Source organism: Chinchilla lanigera, unplaced genomic scaffold, assembly GCF_000276665.1.
Source record: "Chinchilla lanigera isolate Chin_1 unplaced genomic scaffold, ChiLan1.0 scaffold00099, whole genome shotgun sequence".
Classification (NCBI taxonomy): Eukaryota; Metazoa; Chordata; class Mammalia; order Rodentia; family Chinchillidae; genus Chinchilla; species Chinchilla lanigera.
In genome coordinates, this window is record NW_004955500.1 from 3,851,846 (window position 1) to 3,870,893 (window position 19,048).

General features: G+C 38.2%; 1 protein-coding gene across 1 annotated transcript in view; it reads right to left on the minus strand.

Moving 5' to 3' along the window:
* Nell2 (neural EGFL like 2) overlaps positions 1–19,048 on the minus strand; it is a gene marked incomplete at its 5' end in the record, with an annotated part of 379,873 nt that overhangs the window by 181,953 nt on the left and 178,872 nt on the right. Inside the window, 1 exon segment of the mRNA XM_005406591.2 lies at positions 3,793–3,918. Within this exon segment, the coding sequence (XP_005406648.1) occupies positions 3,793–3,918 (126 nt within the window).

Here is a 19,048-nt window from a genome sequence, read left to right on the forward strand (position 1 = left end):
GTAACAACCACTATTGATTTGTATTATTTTGTCTTGAGAGCCTGTATCACTTTGAATGTTCTTGTTTTGATTTATGTTCATGATACTGGTATGCTGCTACTGTTCTATATTTTTGTTTGTTTCTCATGTGCTACTCTCTTTTAAAAAAATCAGTTATATTGATCATGTGAGACAAAATCAAGTGACTTCAACAATCACATCATAAAATATAAGCACTACCGATATTCAAAGCTATAAAACGTTAAGTACTTTCAGACGTGAAACTCTCCGGGGAATACAGAGGGCGCTTGTTGTTTAACAAGTACCTACAAGAATTCCTTGTACTCAGATACTCTATGGACCTCCCATACAGTGAGACATAGAACAAAGCATCAGAAGGCCCTGGGATAATAGAAGCAGTAAGAGTCAGTGAAAGCATATTGAGCAGGCATCCAGGTAGCATAATTTGAGCAGTTTTAAGCAATCCTCTGCTGTCTCTGCTGAGGCCTGACCAGACTCCAATTTTAGTTTCACCAATGGAGAATCACATCCCCGGGTTAACATGGGAATGAGGTTCTGATTGGAGAACAGAGACAGGAATACTTTCTTGGGGAGGGGGCTTAGTGGGAAGGGCTCCTTTTGGGGCCAAAGGACATTGTGTACCCACCACTGGGAGTGAGAAAAGGCACCACTCACTGTACAGGACCTAGAAAAACCCTGAGACTCAGTTGCCTCATTTATAAAAGGGGATAAGGTTAGATTGTCTTTAAGAATTCTTCTATCCCCCAAATTTTGTAAGCGTTGGGAAAATCTAATTAAAATTATCTGAAACAGAAACAAAAGGAGTGCAACAGTCCCAACTACAGAATCTAATTACGTAATTTCAACACCAGAGCTACAAGGTTATAAAAGCAAAAATAAAAGTCTTCTTTTATCGATTAAAGCTCTTGACTATAAATAATGGCTATTGCTCTTGGAATTTTCTTTAAAAGATGAGCTGTGATTAAATTTTAGTTTCAACAAACAACCTCGAGAGTCTGCTAGTGATGGCCTTGAGAGTGTCAGGAAGAAAGGGCTTTCCAACAGGAGGGAGGGGCAGGGGTGCAGAAACATATTTGAAATCTCAGTTTACACACACACAAAGAAAAATCCAGAACTCAGTCACATACTTCACACACTGGCTCTGCAGTGGTGCCCTGGCATTTATTCTGGGTGGTCTTCTACTGCAAATATACATGGGTTCTGTTGTTAAAGTTCAGAGAAAATAAATGCAATCTTTATCAGAGAAATAAAGCCTTCCTCTGGCCTTATGGGATCTCTTCAATGGAGTAAGTAAGCTGCCTTCAGCCACGAGGTAAACTCCCATCAAAGAAGTCATGGCTTTGAGCCTCTTGCACAGAGGCTAACATCAAAGTGCAAGGCCTGGGGATGGTGGACTGTCCTAACATAGAGAAAGATTTTGACAATGCTCATCTGATCTGAGACTACAACATACAATAAAACCCGCCCATATTCACTAAAAACCTAACTTTAGGATACAGACATAAATTCTCAAATTTGTAGACCTAGTCATGGCAGGAAATTTAAGGGCAAGAAAACTTTCTCTTCTTGAAGAAGGAGCAAAGAAATAATAAATGCTAGTTGGAAATGCTTATGCCTCATTAAGGAAATACATTCCTCATCATCTGCCAGATTCTGAAGTTCTTGGCTGGGGCACAAAAAACATAGCCCGAACAGCCTTTCATAAAATGATTTCAGCTTTCTTCTTCATTCCCATTCCTACAAAGGGATACTTCATTTCTATCATTAGATACTTTGGAATCCTAAGGAAAATTCTCCCTCAGAGGTTGAAAATAAACAGCAATATGTGGGATTTTACTTGGAAGGAGTTGCAATGAGAGGAAAGGCAGATACCAAATATCACTAAGTTACACCTCGGTATCCTCATTAACAATTGAACGGAAACTCCGGCGTAATAATATTGTCAGTTGTTATGATTCACATGTGGGGTGTTCCTCAAAAGCCTCATGTGTCTGGGGGGTGAGTGGATGGATCACAGGGGCACTGTGCTCATTAGTGGCTTGGCCCAAGGATGAGCTTAGCAGTTGATAAGCTGCTCAGAGGTGGAGCCGGGAGAAGATGTGGGTCACTGGGGGTGTGATACGCAAGGGTCTATCTCCCTCTCAGTCTCCTCCACTCTCTCTCCACTTCCTGGTCACCATGATGTGGGCAGCTTTGCCACCAGTGGGCGCTTGCACCACGCAGCTTCCGCATTTGCGCCTGCCATTCATGGCCGGAACTTTCCAAAATGTGAGCCAAAATCAACCTCCCCTCTTTTAAATTGGGGGTATTGGGGCTTTGTCCTAGGAATAGAAAAGTAACAAAGACACCAACCTCATAATAAGCTGGGGCACTCTAGTCTCCATTTATGTATTATGATACAGCATCTTATATCATCTGTATGTTGAAAACCATCTTTTAAGACACTCTGCCACTCAACGTGACTAAATTTTGCCTAAAGAAAAGGCGCAGAATTGTTCCCGTACTGTGGAAATGTTTAGGATGCATTTAAAACATAGGAACTTTTAAATTCATTGGCATCTCTATATTAATATCTGTTCTACTTGCAAGATATCTTTGCTTATTCCTCATAGATTGGAAAGTCACTTTTCACTCATTTCTATTTACACTATTTTGTTTTTATAAATACTATATTTGAACCTAAAAGGAAATTATTCCTTCCACTGTGACAGAGAGAACATCAAATAATATACAATATGGATACTAACATAAGCACATGAAGTAACATCTTTATTACAGATTTTTTTTTGTTTGTTTGTTTGTTTTTGTTTTTCTCCGGTACCGGGAACTGAATTCACAACCTTGCGCTTGCCAGGCAGGTGCTTTGCTGCTGAGCTAAATCCCCAGCCCCTTTATTACAGATTTGTATTTTTACTAGGGAATGTTATAGAGGTCCATCCTACAGAAACCTCTATTCACATCCATCTGATAGAGATTATAAAATCACAACAAGGAGGAGTGAGAAGTATAATACCTTTGTTCTCAGTTTTATGATTCTGTAGCTTAAAATGTTATTTTTATCTCTTTTCTATTTCAAAAACAGAAATCCAAAGGAATGATCTGCTTCACACTCACATTTCCTCAAACCCCATAGTCACCAACCTAGCAGCATTTGTTTTCATATTCAATATAGAAGTCCACAAAATATGAGGAGAATAGGCCGTATTCTCCTAGGACCAACCTCAAAGATTACTAACTTTTGAGGTATTGCTGAGCAGAACTCTGGATGGTCCTGAAGGTAGTGGTATCTCATAAAATAAAATTAAATGCTCAATTGAACTTTCCCAAGGCATGAAGAAGTTCAATTCTCTGTAGTAGTCTCATTTCCTAGAAATCTGAGAATGTATTTCTGAAAAAATATATTACCCATGCAACTACTACTCTACTTAGAAACTTGTTGCCCCAAAAACAAGTACTGCTCAGAAGCTGTTTCTCGGATTGGCTTCAGTAATTCATAGAAGATTTGAGCATAAGTAATTTTTAAGTGTGAATGTAAGATAATATGGGATTGGCTTTTTAGTTTTCTTTGTCTTCCTAACAAAGACTGTAAAACATATCAATAAGCATGTATTCTTTTCTGTACAACGGGTTCAAAATTAACTACTAAACCAATTTCAGTAATTGTTATGGAGTATTTACGGCATACGTGTTAGAAAATTAAAGTTAAAAGAACATTTTAAAAGTAAAATTAAGGCACAGAAACATTTTACTTGGTAAACTGCCACCACTTACCTGTGCAAGAATAGTCATCAATTCTGATGTATCCAGTTTTGCAGATGCACATGAAGGAGCCCGGCGTGTTCACACACATGGTGTTCTCACGACAGTAATGGCGCCCTTCGGCACACTCATCAATGTCTGCGAAGAGAGAGGAGAGCAAAGAGGTCAGTAGGAGTAGCGAGTATTCTCCAGTGTAGCTGTGATTTCCTTTAGTGAGGCTAGAAGAGTTGCTCATTAAATTGCATTTTTAAAAAATGTTCAAAATATATCTTTAATAGGAATGTTTGATGTTGAAATATTAGAAACCATATGAATTTTTTCCAACAGCTTTTCTTACAGTTTCAAAGGTCTGTCTAGTTAAACTTACATCATTCTAAATATCTTTTGAAATATTTGGTGCATTCATCTATTTGACTGTAATAACATGAATTAGTAAGTACAGATGGTGCTGCCATCTTTGAATCTTCAATCACTGAACTTACTCTGTATACTTTTAAATTCACTAGTTATTGGTGTATCTGGGGAGATACTGAAAGAGGTAAATAGCCAGAACATAAATGATTTCACTTAAAGGTATAAGGTCAATGACATGTAGTTTATTATAAATACAAGGAGAGATATAGCTACCGTAGTAAGTCTCTGAACAAAGATGAAATTATAAGGAACTGATACAGATGAAAATTTCTAAAGTAGTAAAGATAGCATATTGAAGATCTTACACAGCAATTGACACATCAAGTTTTAATCATAAAAACTTCCTGACGTTGAACCATAACAGGCATGCGTACTAATTGTGAAGAATGTGAATTGTGACAATAAAACTGTCCCCATTTTATAGCACCTCTCTGCATGGAACATAAAGCACTTTAAAGATATTTTATCATTATTCAATATTCTTTATTAAGAGTCTTAATGTGTTGAGCAGATAATGTATTTCTCCTCCAAACGTCTACTTCATTGAATCCTTGTGATGATTTCATAAAGTAGCACCGACCTCATTTATACCATCACCAAAATTGATCAACTGACTCCTAGGTGGCCGGTCACTACGGGGCCATGTCATTCATATAACCTTAACTATATGCCCAGTCGAGAACCTCAAAAATGTAGCAGAAACCATCCTAGGAACCTATATCGTAGAACTGTAGAGCTCTGAGTAGTCATCCATGCTACTTATTTTATAAATGGATAAACTGAGGCCTACAGAGACTCGCTTTTCCATTCATTCAGTCAATGTAAAAATTGTAAACTTTACCTTAGTGTACGGTGCTCTTCTTGGTTTAGCGTCTGCACATCCTATGGCCTTTTTCTCTCCTTCCCACTCTATGTTCTGCCACCCCAAGCTTCCACTCCTTCTTGGAATGGGCCATGGTCTTTCAAACCTACGCACCTTTGCTTATGCTGTTCCCACTTCTCTCACACCTCCTACTCCTCTCCCGACATTACTCCCTGGACCTTGTCCACCAGAAGATTTATCTTTCAAAATCTGGTTTAAACCCTGTCCTGTGCAAACTTCCTATCTAGCTGTGTTTCTCCATGTAGTGTTCACTTGGGACAGTGGAAGTGCTTCCATTATTGGTGAATTAACTATATTTTATTAATTTTTGTACCTTCTTTCTCCTCAATAAACTACAGAATATTCTGCAAGGGTGAAAAATAACTTTGTCTGTCTGTCTGTCTCTCTCAGGGACTCAAACATAGTAGAAAGTGCTCTCTAACACTGAGCTACATTTCCAGCCTCCTTATTAATGTTTCCTAACTTTGGCTGTCTATAATATTAATCTGAAGTGGTTCTTAACTAGAAAAAAACTTCTAAAATTTATTTTAAAAATCACAAAAATCTCTGAGTCTTCAAAATCACCTTGCACAAAAAGAACAATGCAAGAGGCATTATACAATCTGATTTCAAAACAAACTACAAACCATACTAATCCAAACAGGATAGTGTTGATATAAATAAAAGCAGACACACAGACCAAAGGAACAGGATAGGGTGCCTAGAAATAAACGCATGCACATACAACCAAAGCATTTTCAACAAAAGTGCTAAGGAAAGAAGATAATCTTTTTAATAAAAGATGCTGTAAGAATTGGCTGTCCATATGTAGAAAAATAAAACTAGTTCTCCATTCTTACCAGTTATAAAAGTCAACTTAAAATGGATTAAAAACTTAAATGTATTACAAAGCTGCCAGAAGAAAACAGAGTAAATGCTTAAAGATACTGATACAGGAAGTGATTTTCTAGGAGGGCCATATAAGCACAGGAAAGGAAAAAAGCTAAAACCAACCATTGGGATCAGATCCAACTAAAGAGCTTCTGCGCAGCAGAGTCAACAATCAGTATACCACAGAAAGGAAGGAAGTGTTTCCAAACCATTCACCTGATGGCTGGGATAACCAGAATACACAATGAGTTTCAAATTCAACAGCAAAACAGAAACAAGTCAATAGGTAATAGATCTTAATGGAAATCAATATGCTTGGCCTGACTTATCCCATTCATATGTATAATTGTTATGCATCTGATAAATAAAGAAATAAATACTTTTTAAAAGACACTGATACTTGGGCCCACTCCCAAACTCCCACTCGTGATTTAAGTGTCTTTGATGGAACTCAGGTAATAAAACTTTAAAACTTTCCATGGCTAGTCTAATGCGCTTCAATGTCCACAATACCTTAAAGCGTGAGCTTAGCACCGCTCTGGTAGAACGTAGTCTGCAGAAATGGGTGGTGAGCCGCAGCTGGCTCACAGGCGCGAGCTGGATGACTTTTGAGCTAATGTATAAACAGGGTTATGAGCCACCAAGTACTTCGTTCATTTCTGTATCCAGAATACCATGTACATTGTCTGGGACATTATGAGGCCAATCACTCTTACAGAATGAATGAATAAATGCTTATGGATAGTTTATGAAGATTTAAAAGTGGCCCTCAGATTTTCTGATTTCTAGAATAATACTCTTCTCATGATACCATGCTCCTGATGAATGTCTGCACTACTCTACAAGGAAAGAATAACATTTAATTACAGCCTAAAAGTCAAACTAGGAGCACTTTGTGGAAATATAAAAATTCATTTGCTAGGATCGTAATGAGAATCATGTGGGATTCACATAGTTAGCTGAATCAGCCCCTTTCAGGGGCTTCAGGGAGATGAGCATTACAGAGAAGCAATGCAGGAGTCCCTGAGTTTAAGCATGAAAACTAGCAAGGTGGCCATCAAGAAGCCCATATGCGCAAAGGTAGAATTTAATTTTGGAAATGAAAGTGCCAAGGGTGGGGAACATAACTCAGTGAAAATGACTTGTTTATCAGAAGAGGAATTGTTCTGAGCACACCTTTAAATTTTTACGAGCAAGAGAAGTCCTCAGCAACAGACTAGAACTACTTGTAGGGATAGGAAGGCGGCTTTGCTGGTCAGAGAAGACTGTGTCCCAGCTAGATCAAGCATTAATTGTAGCCCTTTCCAAAGGCACAACAATATCCTGTAGGAGAAGCCTACTCCGGCGGGACTACCTAGCAAACCTGACAAAGGAAACTCCCAAGTGCATGTGAAATAACCAAGGTGCCTCCCAAGGAACTTGGAAGTTAGGAACTTTGATGACACTGAAGTCCTATGGGAGGAAGTAGGAAAAAAATTAGGACTGTTTTTGTCAATAGGAGCCTATTTATATTCATGAGTTGGTGTTTAACTTAGTTGATGAACATAAATAGGGATAATTTGTGCAAGGCTAAAAACTGGCCTCCTACACTACATCAAGCAGGGATGGGAAATACTGGCTTGTTCAGTTTTCTTCCACAGATGCTGCCCCTTTAAGCTGTTTCATGGTCAGAAAGGAACTTAAAGTGGGATCATAAACCAAAGGCAATGAGCCTATTTAATAGGAAATCTTTCAGGAACCTTAATGGTTTGGGTCTCATAGACATACTGGATTTACAACCGAGAAATTCGAAGAGGCAGGCCTATCACAACAGGGCTGTGAGGGAGAAGGAAGAAAAATACAAAATAAATAAATAAAAAGTCAACACAACACTGTCCTTGCCTTATCTGATTTCTCATCTCATGCCTTTATCTTCAGAGGAAGACGTCCCCCAAGAGCTGCATTTATGTACTAAAATTATGAAGTTACATAAATGCCATTTCCATTTCCATGTACAGATACAGGCACGAAAATGGCACGACTAAAATGTAATCTGGTGGGAAATCATGTGCAAATTTAGTCCAGAGTGTATTTTAATTCTAAGTCCCAATTTGAAAACTTCAACGAGTCCAATGCTCCTATCTCAGTTGAATTCTCTACACACTTACTGAGTGTCTTCTATGAAAAGAGCACTTTGTTGGAGTTTCAGTCCTATACTGATGGCTGAAAAATGCAGAGCTACAACCACGGATGCATAGCATCATGAACAGATTTTGCCTTAACAAAACAAAAACTTTCTACTAACCAAAGGAATTACAGAAATCTGGGATGGGCTGCCAAATGGAAATATTTAAAAGTGAGCTGACCATGGTATAGACTCCATGATTCAAGTCATTGCTAGACCATGTGGTCCTTAATATTTCTTCCAAAATTCAGAACAAAAAAAAGAGACAGAAAACAGATCCTTACCCAAAAGGGGGTATAGTCCCCCCTGAAAAAAGATGATCACAACATGGCAATCTCATTCAGTTAGGTGCTTTCTATTTTTTAAGACAGCACTTCACAATGTACACTTTAGAGACAAGTAGCTCTACAACAAGTTCACAGTTCCTTGAAAGCAAAGTCCTGTATGATCAAATTAGTTTCAGGACCAGTACTTACTATAGTTCCTCCACTTCCTGTCCTAAAAATTTGCAAGGTATATCAGCAAATTACAAGCTCTGAGATATCCAGTTGTTTTTAAAAATATTCATTCATTTATCTAATAAGTATATAATGGGCATGCAATATTTTCCAAGTATTGCATTAGGTAACAAAGACAAATTCTGACTAGAGAAAATAACACATAAATGTAAATTTATGAAGTGGTGCATACTATAACAGGAACATGTACAATGTGCATTGCATAGGAAGCAACGGACTCCTTTTTAAAACACAATAATTGATTGTTCTACACTTAGCACCTAAGCCGGGCATGGTGGCCCAAGCCTGTAATGCCAGCACTCCAGAGGCTGAGGCAGGAGGATTGTTGTGAGTTCAAACCCAGCCTGGGCTACAACGTGAGCTCAAGGCCAGCCTGAACTGCATGGTGAGACCCTGTCTCAAAAAGACAAAAAATAAAAAAATAAAGTAAGCACCCAAACTGTGTATTAATTCATAAAATGTATTCTCATCTTGATTGAGCATCTCTTATCAACTCCTCAGTTGTACCTTTTTACCAACTCCTGTGAAATGTGTCAGTGTCACCTCCCTGGCCTTTCCTTCCAAATCCTTTAATGTCTTCCTATCACTGCAAAGAAAGTGTCTTCTTTATATTTGTTTCTTATATCTGTACTCTTAATGTGAAATACAAACCTGGGAATGTACACTTAACAATACGAGTAACTCTTCCAACTAGAGAAGCTAATAAGATACATAAAGCCAGAACTTATTTACATGAATAATAAGACAAGGTCCTATGTGTCAAATGCCAAAAATTTTAAAAAATCAATCAATAAATCCTGGGAGGGTTGGTATTCAGAGGAAGATTGATGACTAAGAGTGAAGACAACCAAGGAATACTTATGCCTACATTTTCTTCAAAATCTACCTGAGGCCCAAGGTAGATCAGAATCAAGGTAGGCTTAGAATTGAAGACTTGCACAATTATGGAGGAACTGCCATAAAAGAAATTTTCCTGTCTATGATAAGCAAACACAAGCTAGATATTATAGAGATTCCAGTCTAGGGTAGACAGTGGAGGCTACAAAAGAATAAAATTAATATCAGAATAACATTTGATTAGATTAGAGTTTGTACAGGAAAATAATGGGAATACAGTTATGTGAAAGGAGATAAAATGTGGATGCACTTAAAGATCCAGCAGATATAAGGAGGGCGTATTATTTACAGTGATATGAAGACATTAAAGCATTGGAAGGAGGGGACAGGGGAGGAGGAATGGACGAGTACATCTCACAGCAGTTGGTAAAATGGTATAATTGAAGAATTCGTAAGTGAGGTACAATCATTGTGAGAAGACCATTTATCAATCAATAAAATCTGAGTTATAGGTGGTTACTAAATGTAATCACCCAGGCGCAGTCTCTCCCTACCTTATCAGTATCTAAAAACATCCTATTATGTGGTAAGGGGATAGAGATGGTCCAGAAAAATGACTGGCTATTGCTAAATACCTGTTAAATGAATAGATAAATCTTTTCATAGCTTTCTTGCTGAAAGAGCAAAAGGCAAAGTATCGTCATTCACACTGTCCTGATGTGAGGCTCCCTTGGCAGTGATCCCAGTGTCTTCATGGGAGCTAGTGCCTGCACATTGACCTGGGCAGGGGATTTTCATACAAGCAGCAAACATAAGGCATCCTGGTGAAAGGTTTTGATACAGAAGAACACTGAGTTGGAAATAAAGAAACCTGGATTCTGTCCTTGGTCTATTACAAACCAGACAGTTACTTCATCTCTCTGGACCTTAACTCAACATCAAAAGGTAATTTTAATGTGAGTACCAACCTTCAAACTTTGAAAATCTAACAGAGAGAACACAATCTACATTGTTGCTGTGGTTTCTGATTCTTCAGGATTTTGTAAAAGATACAGCATATTCTATCAACTTAAAAAAGAAGAAATAAAGTCTATTTCTTATACTTGCACAACTTCTTCTGCCCCAGGGGACTTCAAGCTGGTCTATTTTAAAAACAGAAATTTATAAATTCTCTTTTAACCTATGTGAAAGCTGAGGCCAACTCTGCCATTATTCAGAATCATAGATTTTTAGATCTGAGAGGAACTTTAGAAATGATCTAGCCTAATCTCAATAATTTACAACGGAAGAGACAGAGCACTGAGAAGACAGAGACAAATTAAAGAGGTGGCAGGGATCAGATCACAAAGCATGTGTGAATCACATTAAAGAATTCAGACTTTATCCTTTGTAAAATGAAAAAGGTTTTAAGAGGGGGATTAATAGGATCACATCTGCATTTTTGGAAGATTCCTTTATCATAGGCTTAGGCAGTAATGGGCACCACTCATAAAAGGAACATTTCTAGACCTGGGTCCAAAATTAGTGTTCCTTTTGTCCTATGGACTCGCCTTGAGGCTAAGCTCAGAGCCAGCAGGCACTCAGACAAGACGCCCACCGGTCTCTCTTCTTCCGACATACCCATCAGCTACCTCTCCCTTATTATAGCTTGATGTCCATGCTATTTTTAAAACACTGTGTGTTTCTAAGGTTATAGCATTTTTCCTGATTTTATCCTGTACAGGGATTATACTAGCATGTTAATGAACCCTAATGCCTTCTGGCTCAGGCAGTGGAACACTGAAGTCATACAGCTCAACTGCCAGGATTCCACATATTGAAGAACGGTGCAGATCTACATGGGCTATTGCTAAGTTGTAGCTCACCAGCTGTGCATTGGCAAAGAGATCAATAACTTAATTCACAAACCGAGAAATAGGCTAAGTTCTGAGGAACTTAATTCTGGAAAGAGATTTGAGAGTAACATTTGGAAAGATGAGAATATTTTTAAAACTATAAAATTTGCAAGTCTAAGTAGGCAGCTCAGTGAAAAATCAGTAAAGAATAGATTAGAATGTCATTTATAAATAAGCTAACAGTGAAAAGGATATCAGCAATCATGTCTGAAAGTCAATGGCATCAATGAGTTTGTTTACCAAAGATTAATTTTTATGTATTAAAAATGATATCCACCAGAATATATGATTAAAACATAAATGCAACAAATCACGTTTTCTCTGATATCTCAAAATAATGGTCACAAATTTGCTTCATTCATTCTTTATACTTGCTATTGTAAACTGCATGTATACATTCTATAAGAAGAGCCAAAGCTCTGCACTACATCAATATGCTGGTTAATCTTAATAAAATTTGTTATTCTTGACTTTGGGGTTCTTGAATTAATGGAGGAAAATTGAAGACAGGGATGAGGATGAATCTTAAAGTAATAGCAATGGGGAAGATGAGAGAACTCAAAATACACAGAAGTGGCAAACAGATCAGTGTACTCCGTATTTATGTCGTAATTCTGAATTCTTACGGCATCCAAGGCACTCAGGTCATAGTGTCCAGTAATACAAACACACTATCTGACCTTGCAATATCCGACTCTGTTTCTGACAAGAGAGACAAATAGTAATAAATGGAATAGAGGTTGGTAAGCAACGTGCCATCTCAAACAGGGGAACTATGTGGAAAGGCCGGAAACAGAGAATTTAGTAGGATTGGAGAGTAGTTAAGCATTCAAGGTCACTAGTAAAGTAAATAAGGGCTATTTTGTACAGAGGCTGTGAAAACTACCTAAGGGTCTGATGTTGTTCTGTGGTTAGTGGTAAAACACTAAAGTCTTATTAGTCAGTCAATTTTTAAGATATGATGTGTCCACATGGCATGGAATTTAAAATGTCCAATACACGGTCCAATGAAAACGAATATTTACTCTCAGCCACTCAGCTCTCCCCGATTCCGAATGCCTGGGACACCAATGTTACCAACTTCTTGTGCAAGCTTCCAGATAGTCTGTGGTTGTGGGAGCACAGGGAGAGCAGTGTGTGTGTGTTCCCTCTGAAAGGGTTTTAGCAGGAGAGTGAGACTATATGAACTGTTAATCAAGATCTTAACTGCAGGGCAGAGGCCGGATTAGAGAGGAGTAACACTGTAAACCAGGAGGAAGCTCACTTAGTAGCTTCAGTTCTTGGGTCTGTGGCAGCACAGTGTTGAGGGGTGTAGCACAGGATCTAAAATTGCTCATAATCTGGAACTGACTAGGCGCTTGCTGATTAAAGACAGAGAGCTCTCAAAGATGGCCTCCTCCTTTCGCACCTGAACAGGAAGGTCGGTCTCTACCGGCAGAAACTAGAGAAGCATGGTCTTTGGCACGTTGCGCTCGAGGCGTTTGTGAGATAATGAAGTAGAAGTGTTCACAAGACAGTGAGATATGTGGGCCTAGAGCTCACCCAGGTGTGACAGCTGGGCTGCAGATCAAAGTATGGGAGCCATAATAAGGAAAGGTAACTAAAGCCAGGGTGTTATAAGACATCAGTCAAGGAGTAAATACAGAGTGATGAGGAAAAAATTGAAATGGATCCCTGGGGAACCTAATTTTTAATGTGAAGAACAAAAAAGAAACTGAGCAAGATGATTCAAATAGGCAGCAGCAAAAGCAGAAGACTGGGCTGGGAACATAGCTCACTGGCATAAGCACTTGCCTGGCAAGCCTGAGGTCATGAGTTCAACTCCCAGTACAAAAAAAAAAAAAGTAGAAGACTGGTGGAGGAAGATGAATGTCACAATAATGGTTACACTTTCTATCTTTAGGAAATCCCTGTGTCCCCATGGTAAAAGTCACAACTCAAATACTTAGTCTCCTTAGAAGCTGGTATCTAGTTCTATGACCTAGGACTGCTAACCACATGTAAAACTTTAACTCAGAAGAGAACTTCACGACTATCCGAGGCTGTGAAATCTAGCGAGGATAGTGGAGAGCGTATTCAGCATTTAGGGAGGTAATAGCAGTTTCTGGAGTCCAGTCCTGGATGTCATCAGGGAACAGGAAACAGTATTATGTGGGTTTAGGTGTTTACGCCAAGAGGCAAAAGTAGTAGGGTTTTTATCCAGATGGGATAGGTGTTGTCTTGGCTGAATGTCATCTACATCTATCCTCTAATGTATACTACAACCTACCTAATATTCTTCAGTATATTTCTTTTCTGCTGAAATTATCAGATAACCAAATTTTGTGATTTGCAAATCATAACTTTGATCCATACAGTGTAGTACCATCAAGACAAAGAAAATAAATGAAGGAGGGGGTGAGAAACACAGTTAATTGTTAGCTAGAGATCAAGCAAGACACAGACTGAATGGCATCTGCTCTAACAACACACAAGTTATTAGGGACGTTTGTGGGAGTCGCTTGGGGGAGATGTGGGATGAAAACCTGAACCAAAATAGGTGAAGGAGTATGTCTGATACAAAGCAACGAAAATACTGAGGGTATACAATGGCTTCAAGAAATTTAGCTATAAAGGGAAAGAGGAGAAATAATATAAAAGCTAGAAGGGTTGTGGGCTTGAACAAGAAGTTAAGCATTTAAATTATGGTGGGACTGAAAAAACTAGGAGTTGAAAGGGGAGTTTGGGGGATAAATGAGTGGAGCAGTTTGCTCCGAGGACTAGAAGATGTGTTCAGTGAGGGTCACAATGTCCCACTCAGACGGGCCCCTTACTCATGGTACTAAATGGTTCTCTTCCACCAAAACTGGAGAAAGAAGAGAGGTTAGAGTAAACTGCATGGGTTTATGAAACGGGAGCAAGGGACAGGCAGTTGGTTTTCGTTTCTATTTTGCTGGACAAGAAGTTATGTGCAAAATAAAGGATAGGTGATAGGAACCAGGGATAGACCGTTCTTAAGGGGGAAGTAGATCAAGAGATGGGGGGAGGGCAAGGAAGAAGGGACGAGGGGTGGAGAAAGGAACTGGGGTGTGTTATGTGAGGGCACCAACTCCGCACAGGGAATATAAACGTGCTGGAACACATGCGAAGAAAGAGAGGGAATCAAAGCATCAAAGCGTGGGTCGAGGGGGAGGGAATGAGGGCAGGAAGGAGAGAGGAGGGAGGGAGGGAAGGGAAAGGGGGTAAAAAAGGAATTAAATTGTATTATGTACATGTACCAACTTCTCACAAGGGATGCAAACACACATGTGCTACACAGGTACACACATGTACTACTAAACTAAAATAAAAAAGAAGTTCTTTGCTGAGAAAAAGAGAATAGGTAGGGTCAACACATCTCTGAGAATGGTTAAGGTTTGCCTCTTGGCGTGAACACCTAAACTTTAGACCTCACTGTAGGAAATCAGGTGATACCGTACTGACATGTGCAGTGAAATGACCAAGCAGAAGGAAGGGCTATAGGGGGTGGGCAAGTAGGAAACCAAACTGCATGGATAGCAACTGACACGATTTATAACATTTTGGTTTTTACAATACACTTTTACGCATTGCATGGAAACTCAATAACTTGTGACCTGTGAGGAACAGATAAATAGTTGTCCTTTTTCCATAGCCAAGAAAATTTGCTGAAGAGAAGAAGTTTCTCAAATGACGCTTACAAGTTATGGGCTGGCAAATTGAGAGGTGAATCCCTCATCATTATCCAAGCTTCCTCCACAATCTCTGGTCCCCGTCTTTGCAGTTTAATCTCCTAACACTCCTGAACAAATGCTACCTGTTGTGGAGAAACTCTGAAACATTTCCCTCTTTCCCTTGTTTACGCTTCTCTGGCAGTCTAAGTGGAATTCACATTTCAAGGCCCACGTTGCGTTCCAGTTCCTCCACAGTGGTTTCCCTAACCTCTTTGGCCACGGGGATCCCATTTGTCTCTACTTCTGCACTTTTGGTCTGTGCTTATTCCTCCTGGGTTGGGAGTTGTCTTGGCTGAATCCAACTTGCTTGAAAGGAAAGAACAGACAGACTTCTTTGAATGATTGCCTTGTCACAATGGAGTTGAAAATTCATCAAGTTAAATAGCATTCTTTCCTAGAAGGCGGACTTTTATATTTAAATATTAAAAACTAATTTAACAAATACGTATTTATTTTGCCAGAAAACAAGAATTTCAGTCATATCAATATCCAAATTGCTATCCATCCAGAGTAATTAGATTAATCTAAGCATTACATCAGTGCTTTCATGAAAGACATGCAGCCACTCTAATTCCCAATCACTTGTTTATATATAAATCACTGGCTAAACCTCATGGATAAATTTGGCAATTTTAATCAATTTGACAGTTTTAATCAATGCTTAATGTCAACTAGAAAGTATGACCTCATAACAACTCAATATGCATAAACATACATTCCTGCAATTTCAGGCCCATAGCTTCACTGTCATATTTCTATTTAGGGAGTTATCAATTTTAAAAAACCTATTTTAGAAGCACATTCTTCATATTGAAGTAAAATTATTTTAAAATGGAATCAAAGCTGGGTTTGAATTTAAAGCACAAATGAATATCTTCTTATGTATTATTGAAATCCTAGAGCTCTATTTTTATATCATGCCAATGAATAAGAGATGCTTCTTCAGCAACACTTCCTATTCATTAAAGGCAACCCCAATTTCCTACCTGTCTATGCAACACACAGTGCTGTGTTTGCTGCACAATACTATAGTTATTGGCCCAAATAAACTAGGTGTTTCTCTGTCAACTAACACAAATCTCTCTCTGCAACAGCAGATTCGTTTAAGTTACACCTGCGTCTTACATTCCATTCTTATCACTGTCTCCTAAGACTGTGTCCCTATTCATAATAACAGTGAAACTAACGCTTACTCCAGCGCCTGCTGTTTTGACCATGTTGTTTCATGTTTCTTCATACCATCATTACGTATTTTTACAAGTGCTCTCAAATATCATCCATGGGTCACTAAATTAAAGTTAGATTTGTTTTACTTTTTACAATCCTTACATATTTCTAGCTAAAGTATTTTGCTGTTATTAACCATGCCCAAGCTTCCATGTGCCACCATAAATTTTTTTTCTAGATGTGCTGATGCACATTATAATCTTACTATATATTAAAGTTGGTTCTTCATTTTATTTTGAAAGATAACGAATAAGGAGAGAATACATTATAAAAGGAATACTAACAATTGTGTTTCATTTCAAGCAACCAATTGCTAGCTAACTGTAACACTTTTAGCAAATATCACTCTGACATGTGACTTGGATTTCTCTGACGGGAAAGCTAGCAATTATACTTTAATCTTCCTGTATACCTGACCTTAAACTTAATAGAGCTGCCAAAAAAACCTTTCCTATTGGTTACAGTTTAAAAAATTGTTAATCAGGTGATTGATTTGTCCCTTCGAATGAATTCCTTCCCAGATAAGTGAGCTTTTTCCCGTAATAATTTGCATTTCTCTAATGAGACAAAATGATAATGAATGACTGCTTCACATAAGACACTTGCAAAAGATTTGTGTTGAATGAATTGCTTAATTCTAACCATTTTCACACTAATATTAATAAACAACTCCTTGCAAAGGTAATTACCAAGCATTTTAACTTCCTGTTCATTTATACACATACACACACACACCCACACAGAAAAAAGAATTCTCATGTTTACATTTAGATTTATCATAAAGTTTACAAAATTAGAATAAATTATACCTACTCCAAGAGCTAGTGAGAATATTATTCAGATCAATAAAGAATTTGGCTTATCAAGCAGTTTGATTTTGGAAATAATTTCTGGTAACTTAGTTACTGAAGTAGCTAAAGGCTTTATGAGAACTGGCTTCAAATATAAGACAATATCATCATATGGAGTTTAAGAATACTGCTGTTTGAAATTTCCAGTAAGTTAATATACTTCAGTTCCAAAAATAAAACCAGGTTGCATAAATTGGCTGACATAATGGCACTAATAAATATATGTGAAAAATATAAGTCTAATGGCAAACTTGTACCAAGGGCTTCTTTTTCTGGAAGACATTTTTATATATTTAATCTTATTTAAAATCACTTCCATTACAATCTCATGAGACTACATTCTCCTTAGTAGATGGACGGGTTGAGGCTCAGAGAAATAAGTGATCACCACAATTTCCCTCAGTTAGTAAACAGCAAAAGTAAGCCTTCATCTAAGTCTTCTTGTGCAATATTCTTTCTATAAGATCAGAACTATACCCACTTACCAAAGATGAAGAGATTTTTATTTGATCTGTGTAAATACTCTATATTCATCTGTTTACTAAATCCCCCAAATTTTCTAACATATTTTATAAAAATAATTACAGGTGTTTCCACGTAGCAATATTCAAAGCATTCATCCTGGCATGGACTAGAATGTACAAGCAATGTGTACAGAATAAGTTCTTTGATAGCATTTATTTCCTGTACTGATACAATTGACCAGAAAAAGGGTACCAATTGTACATATGTCTTTAACATTGAAAGACAGTCAATGTTAGGTAGTTTCTATCATACTACAAAAACAGCAAAGGTAAACAATCTGTGAGGACAGTTGGGCCAAATAACACTTGAAGCCATTCCAGAAATTCAATAATATTATAGGTAATGTTTACAACTGTCGCTGGCTACTGATAAATCTGACATCCCCCTTCAATGTCTTCTCCATTACTTCTGAATGTGCCCTGGTATTCTTATAAGTTTAGGACTATATCAACACACACACTCTCACTGTCCACTGCTCTGCCCCTGGGATCCTCTGCGCTGCTTCCATGTCCTCTAAGGCTCTGCCAAAGCTGGGACAGACTCCTGAGTCCCTGTGTTGCCCCTCTGAAAGGAACTCTCAAACTCCAAGCTACAAAACTCCTGAGAGACATGCGGCATCTTCAGTCTCGCAAACACGTTCCAGGTGACCCGCAAAATGGAAAGAATGTTCTTCTGTTTTGTTCTTTGGGCCCGGACCCTACCAGTAGCTTTGTAAATATGTTTTTCTTCTTCACCGTTATTAAATTATGTCTCATTCACATGAATGTTAAAAGTAGCCCCAGAGGCCAGGTAGCACTTATATGCTCATAACTAAGACTAAAAGCCCTCAAGAAAATCAAATAATATACACACTGGAAGTGGGCATCATACATATAACCACATTCCTTTTCTTTATGTTGTCTAAGCCAAGATTCTCAACAAGGAGGAATTTTGCCCTGAAGGGAAAATTTGGCGATGTTTTGAGATGCTTGTAGTTGTCAGAACTGGGAGTGCAGGTGGGCACACCTGTACTACTGTCATCTAGCGGGTAGAGACCAGAGATGCTGCTAACTATCCTACACTGTACAGAACAGTCCGTCACAGGGACAAATGATCTGCTCCAAAATGTCAACAGTGCAAGATTAAGAAACCCTTCTTTAAACTACAACCGCTCTGATACATAGAGAAATAGAGCCACAGGTTAAATAATTCATGTTTCAAGGCTGGAATATATGAACTAAAGTCTCAAACATAATGCCTGCTTTTGCAAATCTGTTCTTAGAAGCACATCCATATAGAACTAGCACAGTCCTTCTCAAGCTTTAATGTGGACAAGAATCTTCTGGGAAATGTTTAAAGCTTTGAGACCCAACC